At 41.9% G+C, this 15,163-nt stretch overlaps 1 protein-coding gene across 1 annotated transcript in view; it reads right to left on the bottom strand.

The window, feature by feature from the left end:
• Positions 1-11,380: 11,380 nt before the first annotated feature.
• col7a1l (collagen type VII alpha 1-like) overlaps positions 11,381-15,163 on the bottom strand; it is a 120,420-nt gene continuing 116,637 nt past the window's right edge. Inside the window, 1 exon segment of the mRNA XM_064939347.1 lies at positions 11,381-13,657. Coding sequence (XP_064795419.1) covers positions 13,638-13,657 — 20 coding nt within the window. The 3' untranslated portion in view covers positions 11,381-13,637.

Here is a 15,163-nt window from a genome sequence, read left to right as displayed (position 1 = left end):
GGTTCAGTCTTCTTTCCACCATACACTGGGAGATTTAATTCACATTTTAGTAGGACAAAAACCAAAAACACAAGGCCAAATATACACTGGAGTTTTTACCAAGAAGACAGTGAATGTTCCTGAGTGGCAGAGTTACAGTTTTGACTTTAATCTACTTATAGATATATGGCAAGACCTGAAGATGGTTGTCTATCAATGATCAACAACCAATTTGACAGAGCTTGAATAATTTTGAAAAGAATAATAGACAAATATTGCACAATCCAGGACTCACAGCTGTAAACGCTGCCAAAGGTGCTTCTACAAAGTATTGACTCAGGGGTGTGAATACATACGTAAATGAGATATTTTCAAAAAATATTTAATAAAAAAAAAATGACAAAAATATAAATAAACGTTTTCACTTTGTCATTATTGGGTATCGTGTATAGTGAAAAAAAAATCTGTTTAATCCATTTTGAATTCAGGCTGTATCACAACAAAATGTGGAATAAGTCAAGGGGTATGAATACTTTCTGAAGGCACTGTGTAAAGGAACAGATTTGACTTATTCCTTTAACTATATATCTATTTATATATATATATATGTCTGTTCCTTGTCTGTTCCTAAGGCTAGAACTGAGATGGGGAAACAATATTTTTCCCATAATGCCCCTTCATCCTGGAACATGCTTCAAAAGATATTCAAGTTAGGGGAGTTGGTGTCCTTGCCTGTTTTTAAGGCACTGATCGATAACACTGTTTGTGATATATATAGATTTTTATTTATTTTGTTACCGGTTTTGTTTTTTCTTTTATATTTCAAGACAGCATGTTAGCACATAGGGTGCACCGATTGGTGTCACCTTACATTTACATTTACATTTAAGCTTGTCCATCATTACCTGCAGGCTTGTCCATCCAGGTGTTACACCTGTGCTGGCTTGTCCATCTCGTTAAGGTGTTATACCTGTGCTGGCTTGTCCATCTCATTAGTCGGAGGTGTTTACCTGTGCTGGCTTGTCCATCTCGTTAGTCGGAGGTGTTATACCTGTACTGGCTTGTCCATCTCGTTAGTTGGATGTGTTATACCTGTGCTGGCTGTGTCCATCTTATTAGTCGGAGGTGTTATACCTGTGCTGGCTTGTCCATCTCGTTAGTCGGATGTGTTATACCTGTGCTGGCTTGTCCATCTCGTTAGTTGGATGTGTTATACCTGTGCTGGCTGTGTCCATCTTATTAGTCGGATGTGTTACACCTGTGCTGGCTTGTCCATCTCATTAATCGGAGGTGTTATACCTGTGCTGGCTTGTCCATCTCGTTAGTTGGAGGTGTTACACCTGTGCTGGCTTGTCCATCTCGTTAGTTGGATGTGTTATACCTGTGCTGGCTGTGTCCATCTTATTAGTCGGAGGTGTTATACCTGTGCTGGCTTGTCCAGCTCGTTAGTCGGAGGTGTTACACCTGTGCTGGCCTGTCCATCTTATTAGTCGGAGATGTTACACCTGTGCTGGCTTGTCCATCTCATTAATCGGGTGTTATACCTGTGCTGGCTTGTCCATCTCGTTAGTCGGAGGTGTTATACCTGTGCTGGCTTGTCCATCAGGTCGGATGTGTTACACCTGTGCTGGCTTGTCCATCTCGTTAGTGGATGTTACACCTGTGCTGGCTTGTCCATCTCATTAATAGGAGGTGACCTGTGCTGGCTTGTATTTAGTCGGAGTGTTATACATGTGCTGGCTTGTCCATCTGATTATCGGAGATGTTTATACCTGTGCTGGCTTGTCCATCTCGTTAGTCGGAGGTGTTATACCTGTGCTGGCTTGTCCATCTCGTTAGTCGGAGGTGTTATACCTGTGCTGGCTTGTCCATCCGTTAGTTGGAGGTGTTATACCTGTGCTGGCTTGTCCATCTATTAGTCGGAGGTGTTCTACCTGGCTGGCTTGTCCATCTCGTTAGTCGGAGATGTTACACCTGTGCTGGCTTGTCCATCTCGTTAGTCGGATGTGTTACACCTGTGCTGGCTTGTCCCAGGTCGGAGATGTTACACCTGTGCTGGCTTGTCCATCTCAGGTGATGTTTACCTGTGCTGGCTTGTCCATCTCGTTAGTTGGAGGTGTTATACCTGTGCTGGCTTGTCCATCTTATTAGTCGGAGTGTTACACCTGTGCTGGCTTGTCCAGTTAGTGGAGGTGTTACACCTGTGCTGGCTTGTCCATCTCATTAATCGGAGGTGTTATACCCTGGCTTGTCCATCTATTTCGGAGGTGTTATACCTGTGCTGGCTTGTCCAGGTCGGAGGTGATCGTTAGTCGGAGGTGTTATACCTGTGCTGGCTTGTCCATCTCGTTAGTCGGAGGTGTTATACCTGTGCTGGCTTGTCCATCTCGTTAGTTGGAGGTGTTATACCTGTGCTGGCTTGTCCATCCATCGGAGGTGTTCTACCTTACTGGCTTGTTGGAGTCGGAGGTGTTATACCTGTGCTGGCTTGTCCATCTCGTTAGTCGGATGTGTTACACCTGTGCTGGCTTGTCCATCTCGTTAGTTGGAGGTGTTACACCTGTGCTGGCTTGTCCATCTCATTAGGTCGGAGGTGTTATACCTGTGCTGGCTTGTCCATCTCATTAATCGGAGGTGTTATACCTGTGCTGGCTTGTCCATCTTATTAGTCGGATGTGTTACACCTGTGCTGGCTTGTCCATCTCGTTAGTTGGAGGTGTTACACCTGTGCTGGCTTGTCCATCTATTATCGGAGGTGTTATACCTGTGCTGGCTTGTCCATCTCATTAGTCGGAGGTGTTATACCTGTGCTGGCTTGTCCATCTCATTAATCGGAGGTGTTATACCTGTACTGGCTTGTCCATCTGTTAGTCGGAGGTGTTATACCTGTGCTGGCTTGTCCATCTCGTTAGTCGGAGGTGTTATACCTGTACTGGCTTGGTGTTATACCTGTGCTGGCTTGTCCATCTCTCGGAGGTGTTACAGTGGCTGTGTTATACCTGTGCTGGCAGGTTGTCGGATGTGTTATACCTGTGCTGGCTTGTCCATCTTATTAGTCGGAGGTGTTATACCTGTGCTGGCTTGTCCAGGTTAGTCGGAGGTGTTAGACCTGTGCTGGCTTGTCCATCTCATTAGTCGGAGGTGTTATACCTGTGCTGGCTTGTCCATCTTATTAGTCGGAGATGTTACACCTGTGCTGGCTTGTCCATCTGTTATATTTACACCTGTGCTGGCTTGTCCATCTCGTTAGTCGGAGGTGTTACATCGGAGGTGTTACACCTGTGTGGCTGGCCCTGGCTTGATAGTCGGAGGTGTTAACCTGTGCTGGCTTGTCCAGTGATGCTGTCCATCTTGCCCTGTGCTGGCTTGTCCATCTTATTAGTCGGAGGTGTTATACCTGGCTGGCTTGTCCAGTTAGTCGGAGATGTTACACCTGTGCTGGCTTGTCCAGGTCGGAGGTGTTAACCTGTGCTGGCTTGTCCATCTTATTAGTCGGAGGTGTTATACCTGTGCTTTAATCGGAGGTGTTATACCTGTGCTGGCTTGTCCATCTCGTTAGTTGGAGGTGTTATACCTGTGCTGGCTTGTCCATCTTATTAGTCGGAGTGTTACACCTGTGCTGGCTTGTCCATCTCGTTAGTTGGAGGTGTTACACCTGTGCTGGCTTGTCCATCTCATTAATCGGAGGTGTTATACCTGTGCCCATACCTGTACTGGCTTGTCCATCTCGTTAGTCGGAGGTGTTATACCTGTGCTGGCTTGTCCATCTCGTTAGTCGGATGTGCTGGCTTGTCCATCTCGTTAGTCGGAGGTGTTATACCTGTGCTGGCTTGGTTAGGTGTTATACCTGTGCTGGCTTGTCCATCTGATTAGTTGGAGGTGTTATACCTGTGCTGGCTTGTCCAGGTCGGATGTGTTATACCTGTGCTGGCTGGCCCGGAGGTGTTATACCTGTGCTGGCTTGTCCATCTCGTTAGTGTGTTATACCTGGCTTGTCCAGTTAGTGGAGGTGTTACACCTGTGCTGGCTTGTCCATCTCGTTAGTTGGAGGTGTTATACCTGTGGCTTGTCCATCTCATTAGTCGGAGGTGTTATACCTGTGCTGGCTTGTCCATCCGTTAGTCGGAGGTGTTATACCTGTGCTGGCTTGTCCAGTTAGTCGGAGGTGTTACACCTGTGCTGGCTTGTCCATCCGTTAGTCGGAGGTGTTATACCTGTGCTGGCTTGTCCATCTCGTTAGTCGGAGGTGTTAAGTCCAGTGTGCTGGCTTGTCCAGGTCGGAGGTGTTACACCTGTGCTGGCTTGTCCATCTCATTAGTGGAGGTGTTATACCTGTGCTGGCTTGTCCATCTCGTTAGTTGGAGTTATACCTGGACTGGCTTGTCCATCTTGTTAGTCGGAGATGTTACACCTGTGCTGGCTTGTCCATCTTGTTAATCGGAGGTGTTATACCTGTGCTTGCTTGTCCATCTTATTAGTGGAGGTGTTATACCTGTGCTGGCTTGTCCATCATTAATCGGAGGTGTTATACCTGTGCTGGCTTGTCCATCCGTTAGTTGGAGGTGTTATACCTGTGCTGGCTTGTCCATCTTATTAGTCGGAGTTACACCTGTGTGCTTGCTGGCCCAGCTTGTCCATCTCATCGGATGTGTTATACCTGTGCTGGCTTGTCCATCTCGTTAGTCGGAGGTGTTATACCTGTGCTAGTCGGATGTGTTATACCTGTGCTGGCTTGTCCATCTCATTAGTCGGAGGTGTTATACCTGTGCTGGCTTGTCCATCTCGTTAGTCGGATGTGTTATACCTGTGCTGGCTTGTCCATCTGATTAGTTCGGATGTGTTATACCTGTGCTGGCTTGTCCAGTTAGTCGGATGTGTTATACCTGTGCTGGCTTGTCCATCTCATCGGAGGTGTTATACCTATGCTGGCTTGTCCATCTCATTAGTCGGAGGTGTTATACCTGTGCTGGCTTGTCCATCTCGTTAGTCGGATGTGTTATACCTGTGTTGGCTTGTCCATCTCGTTAGTTGGAGGTGTTACACCTGTGCTGGCTTGTCCAGTTAGTGAGGTGTTATACCTGTTTGGCTTGTCCATCTCATTAGTGGCTGCTTGTCCCTCAGGAGGATATACCTGTGCTGGCTTGTCCATCTCGTTAGTCGGAGGTGTTATACCTGTGCTGGCTTGTCCATCTCGTTAGTCGGAGGTGTTACACCTGTGCTGGCTTGTCCATCTCATTAGTCGGAGGTGTTATACATGTGCTGGCTTGTCCATCTCGTTAGTCGGATGTTACACCTGTGCTGGCTTGTCCATCTCATTAGTCAGAGGTGTTATACCTGTGCTGGCTTGTCCATCTCGTTAGTTGGAGGTGTTATACCTGTACTGGCTTGTCCATCTTGTTAGTCGGAGATGTTACACCTGTGCTGGCCCAGGTGATATTTAAAAGTGGCTGGCCAAGGTGATATTTAGGAGTGGCTGGCCCAGGTGATATTTAAAAGTGGCTGGCCAAGGTGATATTTAGGAGTGGCTGGCCCAGGTGATATTTAAGAGTGGCTGGTCCAGGTAATATAGATGTGTGAAGGTTAGTGTATTTTCTGTAGGGAAGATAGTGATCCATCATGCATGACATTCCTGGGAGTATGTAAACATATATTTTTTTAACCATAGCATTTTTGTATGTTCTCTATAGTTATGTACTTGAAAATGTATTAATTGAGTGGCACATTTGGGCAAACTCCTGGCAGACTTGTGTAGTGATGTAATTCTTCACTGGATTAGTCTGAAACTTTGCACACACACTGCTGCTATCTTGTGGACAACATCTAAATTACACCTGGAATCCTATTTCAATGTATGGCCTTTCGCAGGATATTTAAATATGTGGGGAGAGTGGCCGGGAGGTTCAAAGGTAGAAAAATAGAAAACGCATTTTTGTTTGTATTATCTTTTACCAGATCCAATGTGTTTTCTTTCAAATGGTATCAAGAATATGCATGTCCTTGCTTCAGGTCCTGAGCTACAGGCAGTTAGATTTGGGTATGTCATTTTAGGCGAAAATTGAAAAGAAGGGTCCGATCCTTAGGAGGTTTCAAGAGTGGCTGGCCCAGGTGATATTTAAGAGTGGCTGGCCCAGGTGATATTTAAGAGTGGCTGGCCCAGGTGATATTTAAGAGTGGCTGGCCCAGGTGATATTTAAGAGTGGCTGGCCCAGGTGATATTTAAGAGTGGCTGGCCCAGGTGATATTTAAGAGTGGCTGGCCCAGGTGATATTTAAGAGTGGCTGGCCCAGGTGATATTTAAGAGTGGCTGGCCCAGGTGATATTTAAGAGTGGCTGGCCCAGGTGATATTTAAGAGTGGCTGGCCCAGGTGATATTTAAGAGTGGCTGGCCCAGGTGATATTTAAGAGTGGCTGGCCCAGGTGATATTTAAGAGTGGCTGGCCCAGGTGATATTTAAGTTTGGCTGGCCCAGGTGATATTTAAGAGTGGCTGGCCCAGTGCTCCAGTTGAGCTTGAGAGATGTTGGGAGAGCTACACTTCACGTCAGCTGAGGCGCAATTTCGAGCTCAACCTATTTAAGTTTGAAAGAAGCCTGAGTTTTGGGTTTTCCCCTGTTTATTTTGGTTCATATTCTTTTTATTCCCCATCCTAAGTTGTTGTGGGTTTTTCTTTTAGTTTGGCTTTTCGCAGGCAAACCTAGTGGGCATCTATGGTGGGTGTCTTTTAGAAAACCTTACTAGTGGCTTTATCAACTTTCAGTGGGCACCCACAGGGGTGACTTTCAGAACCCCTTACTGGTTTGTTTTAGTTGTCAAAGTGATTTGTCTTTGTTAGTTCCCTTTGTTGTGAACAACATTTTGAATTTGTCAGCTATTAACGTAACAATATTGTAAAATTCATAAGTCAAGTCTGTTCCTTTACCAGTCCCCTTCCATCCATCCTATCAACCTATTTCAAGCAGGATTCCCCTGCTTCCGAGCGTAGACGGTGTGTCCTCTCCTCTAACAAATACAAACACTCTGTTACCTTGCTGGGCTCTCTTCTGGCCCTCAGCCTGCATGATGTCACCCCCTGTTGCAGGGACATATGTAGTAGAGAGAGGTGGCAAGGCAGGCAGGCAGGTGGGTAGTCAGCCACCCCCGGGTGTTTTAGCCTTAAGCCTGGTGGGATACTGGTGCTTTATGTACGGTAGGTGATAGGGTTGTGTAATGTGAGCTAGGGGGAAAGGAGGGATGGAGAGAGTTTTGGGAAAGGGGAGAATATGATAATTGTGAGAAGAGAGACAAAAAGTGAGAGAAAGAGAGTGAGTGTATGTGTGTGGGTTGGAGAGAGATTCTCTCAATAGGGATTTCAGTGGCCCAAGCAGGGAGAGAGTCCTGAGAGAGCCAACACGGCAGCATTTAGACCAGTTACTTAGCCAAGATTCAAAGTAGCCGTCCAAATACAAGTGCAAAAAATAGGTCACGACACGCACCCACGTACACACCCACGCATATACACATGCACGTACACACACACACACACACACACACTTATACATATACACACACGTATGCACATACACACACACACACACGCACACACCCGGGGAGGCTCCTCAGAGGAGGAAGGAGAGGACCATCCTCCATGAATTTCAGGAACATTTTAAATAGTGAAACATTTCAAAAGTTATAATTTTCCGATAAAACTACAAAATATATTCACGTCACCAAATAATTGATTAAAACACACTGTTTTGCAATTAAGTTCTACAGTAGCCTCAACAGCACTCTGTAGGGTAGCACCATGGTGTGGCCAGAGGACAGCTAGATTCCGTCCTCTGGGTACATTGACTTCAAAAACATAGGAGGCTCATGGTTCTCACCCCCTTCCTTAGACAGTAATTACACAGTAATTATGACAACTTCCGGAGGATATCCTCCAACCGATCAGAGCTCTTGCAGCATGAACTGAGATGTTGTCCACCCAATCAAAGGATCAGAGAATGAATCTAGAACTGAAAACATAAGCTTCAGCTAGCTAGCACAGCAGTGCATAAATGCATAAAATGTGGCGAATAGTTGACTAAAAGAGAGCGAAAGACAATAGTTTAACAGTTTTTAACAAATTAATTCATATAAAAATGAAGGAGGAGCAAGAGATAGAGGGAGAGATAGCTATATTTTGTCATTTTTTTCACTTTCACTTCACTTACGTAGCTAGCAAATGCAGCAAGCTAGCTAGTTTAGCCTACTCAAACACCCGGCTCAAACATAGGGATGCTATGTTAGCTAGCTGGCTATGACTATCAAACACTGGAACCTTTGGTTTTATGTACAAAAGCTGAAGAACATACGCACATCCAGGTACTTTCCGCGGGTGCTGGAGTTGTAGGCAAAACTCATGGAAAACAGAAAGGAAAACGCTCCACACTGCTGCTCATGCTCCCAGGTGATATTTATTTATAGCAGGTGTTATAAATATCACCTGGGAGCATGAGCAGCAGTGTTCAGCGTTTTCCTTTCTGTTTTCCAAGATTTTGGTTTTACTAATTTATTGCCACTGGGACCCCCGGTGTAACTGCTAAACTGCTTACTGATGGTACACTGTAATGTTACTGCATGATTGTAGCAGGGTTACTAACACGTTAGTTCTATGATGTTACTTCAGCTAATATGGTGACAATGGTGTAGGCTGTGTGTAGCGGTCATGATATGAAGGTTTGGCTTGGAAAGGTTTTTTCGCCTGGTCACATACAGCTGATGTGTTGTTAATTGAAGTCCACAAGCAAAGGGAAAAGGTGAGAGGAGGAGTGTGCATAGATGCAAGAAGGAACACAACAAGCTGTTTGTATGTGGCTATTTTACGTGCTGTTTGCATGTGATCAAGGGTGTATTCATTCCGCCGATTCTGTTGAAAAACATTTTTTAAACGGAAGCAGACAGAATTGAACGGGGAAAACATCCATGAATTTGAACTCTAATTTGCAACTGTTGGACTAATGATTTGTTATATAAATCCATATGATTTATATGTTTATGAAGACAAGATAATGACTAAATGATTTATACTTTTAAAGTAATGTTAAGACAATAACTAAGAGTATTCCACCCTGTCACTGTATAATGGAGTGAAATGTGTTTGAATTCTTGAATGTATGTGCATAGAAAAAGGAACTGTTAGCAGACAAGGAACTGTGGCAGACAACCTGTGACCACTATGAAACTGATAACAGGGAAGGAGGTCTCCCCACCCAGGGAGGGGAGAAACCGTTAGGTTTGCAGTAGATTATGTAACATGTTGTAGGATATGATAAGAAATGTATATATTGGAGAAAACTTGCAAACAGCATTGACAGTGTTAGAGAGGAGGAGGGGCATTTATATGACCAAATGTGAGGTATAAAAGGCTATGTGCATTGTATGATTTTTAGAGCTCTCGTGAATAAACATTGGGATTATTGTAAATTGGGACTCTGTCTGTTTCATTCAACTAGAATCTTACAAATTCTGGGTTGCATACTGAGTAGTTTAATTGAAGTTCAGTTTATGAACATTGAGAACATAATTCTCGTAACATGATTACACCGTAGATCAGCTAGATGCAGGCAAGAGTGTGCAAGGCGGTATTGAATGTGTCACTGTCTGTCCGTGTGTCACTGCCTGTCACCTCAAATCTTTCTCTCGACCTGTGTGCTCCTACATTGTAAACTTCCATTCATAGGCTGGGTTGTAGCAACCTCATGATGGGTACAGGGAAAATGTGAGTATCATGTAGTAGTAGGGTGAATGGAATATGAATTAAAGTCTTACAATATGCTGTAATAAAAAAAAAATCGTCCTCATCTTTAAGGGCACCGACCCTCACTGACACACGCAGTGGTAAAGGAACGTCATAGACTCATTGTTGTGATTCACTGACACACGCAGTGGTAAAGGAACTCATAGACTCATTGTTGTGATTCACTGACACACGCAGTGGTAAAGGAACGACTCATTGTTGTGATTCACTGACTCAGTGGTAAAGGAATTAGACTCATTGTTGTGATTTCACTGACATTGTTGTGATTCACTGCAGTGGTAAAGGAACGTCATAGACTCATTGTTGTGATTCACTGACACACGCAGTGGTAAAGGAACGTCATAGACTCATTGTTGTGATTCACTGACACACGCAGTGGTAAAGGAACGTCATAGACTCATTGTTGTGATTCACAGACACACACAGTGGTAAAGGAACGTCATAGACTCATTGTTGTGATTCACTGACACACGCAGTGGTAAAGGAACGTCATAGACTCATTGTTGTGATTCACTGACACACGCAGTGGTAAAGGAACGTCATAGACTCATTGTTGTGATTCACTGACACACGCAGTGGTAAAGGAACGTCATAGACTCATTGTTGTGATTCACTGACACACACAGTGGTAAAGGAACGTCATAGACTCATTGTTGTGATTCACTGACACACGCAGTGGTAAAGGAACGTCATATACTCATTGTTGTGATTCACAGACACACGCAGTGGTAAAGGAACGTCATATACTCATTGTTGTGATTCACTGACACACACAGTGGTCATAGACTCATTGTTGTGATTCACTGACACACGCAGTGGTAAAGGAACGTCATAGACTCATTGTTGTGATTCACTGACACACGCAGTGGTAAAGGAACGTCATAGACTCATTGTTGTGATTCACTGACACACAGTGGTAAAGGAACGTCATAGACTCATTGTTGTGATTCACTAAAGTAAAGGAACGTCATAGACTCATTGTTGTGATTCACTGACACACGCAGTGGTTCACTCATTGTTGTGATTCACTGACACACGCAGTGGTAAAGGAACGTCATAGACTCATTGTGGTAAAGGAATTGTTGTGATTCACTGACACACGCAGTGGTAAAGGAACGTCATAGACTCATTGTTGTGATTCACTGACACACGCAGTGGTAAAGGAACGTCATAGACTCATTGTTGTGATTCACTGACACACGCAGTGGTAAAGGAACGTCATAGACTCATTGTTGTGATTCATTCATAGACTCATTGTTGTGATTCACTGATTCACACGCAGTGGTAAAGGAACGTCATAGACTCATTGTTGTGATTCACTGACACACGCAGTGGTAAAGGAACGTCATAGACTCATTGTTGTGATTCACTGACACACGCAGTGGTAAAGAACGTCATAGACTCATTGTTGTGATTCACTGACACTCAGTGGTAAAGGAACGTCATAGACTCATTGTTGTGATTCACTAGACACACGCAGTGGTAAAGGAACGTCATATACTATTGTTGTGATTCACAGACACACGCAGTGGTAAAGGAACGTCATATACTCATTGTTGTGATTCACTCAGTGGTAAAGGAACGTCATAGACTCATTGTTGTGATTCACTGACACACACAGTGGTAAAGGAACGTCATAGACTCATTGTTGTGATTTAATGACACACATTAAAACAGTAAATACTCATTATCAATTCACATTAACAGTGCCATTGGTGTAGATTAATGTACCAATACAATAAACATCTTTCAGTAGAATCAGGGTTTAAGTGTTAAACATTATTTCAGTAGCATCAGGGTTTAAACTATTTCAGTAGTATCAGGGTTTAAGTGTTAAACATTATTTCAGCAGCATCAGGGTTTAAACTATTTCAGTAGTATCAGGGTTTAAACTATTTCAGTAGTATCAGGGTTTAAACTATTTCAGTAGTATCAGGGTTTAAGTGTTAAAAAGTATTTCAGTAGTATCAGGGTTGAAGTGTTAAAAACAACTAGAACAAAGTGATGCACTTAGAAGTAGTACTATAGAATGTGCTATACTATAGTACTATAGAATGTGCTATACTATACTATAGTACTATAGAACGTGCTATACTATACTACAGTACTATAGAAGGTGCTATACTATGGTACTATAGAATGTGCTATACTATAGTACTATAGAATGTGCTATACTATACTGTAGTACTATTGCATGTGCTATACTATAGTACTATAGAACGTGCTATACTATTGTACTATAGAATGTGCTATACTATACTATAGTACTATAGAACATGCTATACTATACTACAGTACTATAGAAGGTGCTATACTATGGTACTATAGAATGTGCTATACTATAGTACTATAGAATGTGCTATACTATACTGTAGTACTATAGCATGTGCTATACTATAGTACTATAGAACGTGCTATACTATTGTACTATAGAATGTGCTATACTATACTATAGTACTATAGAACAAGCTATACTATACTACAGTACTATAGAAGGTGCTATACTATGGTACTATAGAATGTGCTATACTATAGTACTATAGAATGTGCTATACTATACTATAGTACTATAGAATGTGCTATATTATACTGTAGTACTATAGCATGTGCTATACTATAGTACTATAGAACGTGCTATACTATTGTACTATAGAATGTGCTATACTATACTATAGTACTATAGAACATGCTATACTATACTACAGTACTATAGAAGGTGCTATACTATGGTACTATAGAATGTGCTATACTATAGTACTATAGAATGTGCTATACTATACTATAGTACTATAGAATGTGCTATATTATACTGTAGTACTATAGCATGTGCTATACTATAGTACTATAGAACGTGCTATACTATTGTACTATAGAATGTGCTATACTATACTACAGTACTATAGAACGTGCTATACTATGGTACTATAGAATGTGCTATACTATAGTACTATAGAATGTGCTATACTATAGTACTATAGAATGTGCTATACTATAGTACTATAGAATGTGCTATACTATAGTACTATAGAACGTGCTATACTATTGTACTATAGAATGTGCTATACTATAGTACTATAGCATGTGCTATACTATAGTACTATAGAACGTGCTATACTATTGTACTATAGAATGTGCTATACTATACTACAGTACTATAGAACGTGCTATACTATAGTACTATAGAATGTGATATACTATAGTACTATAGAATGTGCTATACTATACAGAATGTGCTATACTATAGTACTATAGAATGTGATATACTATAGTACTATAGAATGTACTATACAGAATGTGCTATACAATAGTACTATAGAATGTGATATACTATAATACTATAGAATGTGCTATACTAGCACTATAGCATGTGCTTTACTATAGTGCTATAGAATATACTTTACTATAGTACTATAGAATGTGCTATACTTTACTATAGTAATATAGAATGTGCAGGCTACCTTCTGATTAAAACATGAAAGAACACATTCATAACATTCACATGGTGAGTCAACTGTAATTGGCACAGTGCATAGAAAATACAATAGCTGTATTAGACCTGGGTTCAAATACTTAAAAAATAATTTGAGCGTAAGCTTAAAAGACTGCCTGGAGTCCCAGATGGGCAGGGTTTTGCCGTTTTGGGACTTTTCTATTGGGTAATTAAGCCAGGCAAGCTCAAACAGGCACAGATAAAGCATTCCGAATGATTTTGCCAATATATGAAACCCATGCAGCTCTGCTCTATATGGGCATTTCTCTCAAGTGTGGATAATCATTAGTTTACTTTAAATATTAAAAACCCCCAGATCTGCACAAAAATTCAAACATTTTACACTCTGGCATTTACAAAAAAAATAATTGTCTTGATTGGCGGCTCCCTCTCACCTTCTAGGCTCAAGACCTGTGAAGAAACAATGAATGTGTTATGTAATGCAACAATAGCGAACTGCCCCTCCTTTGAGATTGCATTTGTGTGTGCCAGACTGACGTCAAATACAATTGTCAAACGGCAAGCTAAATCAAGTGCACTTCAAATAATGTGTTTGACCAGGCTGTCTGGTGTTTGCCCATGTTTATCCCAAGATTCACAATGGCTGTCTCGATCACCTCTCTCTTTTCTAGTGCCAGCTCTGGCTCGTCTGATTGGTTCCTGCCATCTTTGACCCCTTCTATTCCTGAATACCAACCTTGGCCCTGATTGATGGTGCATTCAAGTGCTGCATTTTCTTTTAGGAAATGTACTGTTGGTAGTTGTCAACGGACATGTCACAATGGACATATTTTGAATATATGTACATAACCATTCAAAAGACGCGTCACAGTCCTCAACTGGCAGCTTCATTAAAACTTCTTAGGGCTGCAATCCCGTTAACGGGATCGATATGACAACAGCCAGTGAAAGTGGAGGGCGCCAAATTCAAAACAACAGAAATCTCATAATTAAAATTCCTCAAACATACATGTATCTTATACCGTTTTAAAGGTAGTCTTGTTGTTAATCCCACCACAGTGTACGATTTCAAATAGGCTTTACAGCGAAAGCAGCACAAACGATTATGTTAGGTCACCATCAACTCACAGAATAATTCAGCCATTTCTTCCAGCCAAAGAGAGGAGCCACAGAAAGCACAAATAGAGATAAAATGAATCACTAACCTTTGATGATCTTCATCAGATGACATTCATAGGACTTCATGTTACACAATACATGTATGTTTTGTTTGATAAAGTTCATATTTATATTTAAAAAATCTCAGTATACATTGGCGTGTTACGTTCACTAGTTCCAAAAACATCCAATGATATTGCAGAGAGCCACATCATTTTACAGAAATACTCATTATAAATGTCGATAAATACAATTGTTAGACATGGAAATATAGAAACACCTCTCCTTAATGCAACCACTGTGTCAGATTTCAAAAACACTTTACGGAAAAAGCACACCATGCAATAATCTGAGACGGTGCTAAATAAAATTATCCGCCATGTTGGAGTCAACATGAATCAGAAATCACATTATAAATATTCCCTTACCTTTGACGATCTTCATCAGAATGCACTCCCAGGAATCCTAGTTCCACAATAAATGCTTGATTTGTTCGATAATGTCCCTTATTTATGTCCAAGTAGCTACTTTTGTTAGTGCGTTTAGTACACAAATCCAAACGCTCGTTCAGGTCCATCCAAACATCAGACAAAAACTATAAAAAAGTTATATTACAGGTCGAAGAAACTTGTCAAACTAAGTATAGAATCAATCTTTAGGATGTTGTTATCATAAATCTTCAATAAAGTTCCAACCGGAGAATTCCTATGTCTGTAGAGAAGCCATGGAACGCAGGTTGCTATCATGTGAAATGCGCATAACCAGGACCTGGCTTTCTGCCAGACCATGTACTCAAGG

This window comes from Oncorhynchus masou, chromosome 27 (assembly GCF_036934945.1).
Source record: "Oncorhynchus masou masou isolate Uvic2021 chromosome 27, UVic_Omas_1.1, whole genome shotgun sequence".
NCBI classification, from domain to species: domain Eukaryota; kingdom Metazoa; phylum Chordata; class Actinopteri; order Salmoniformes; family Salmonidae; genus Oncorhynchus; species Oncorhynchus masou.
Note: the sequence above shows the minus strand (reverse complement) of the source record. Positions and strands in the feature narration are given on the sequence as shown.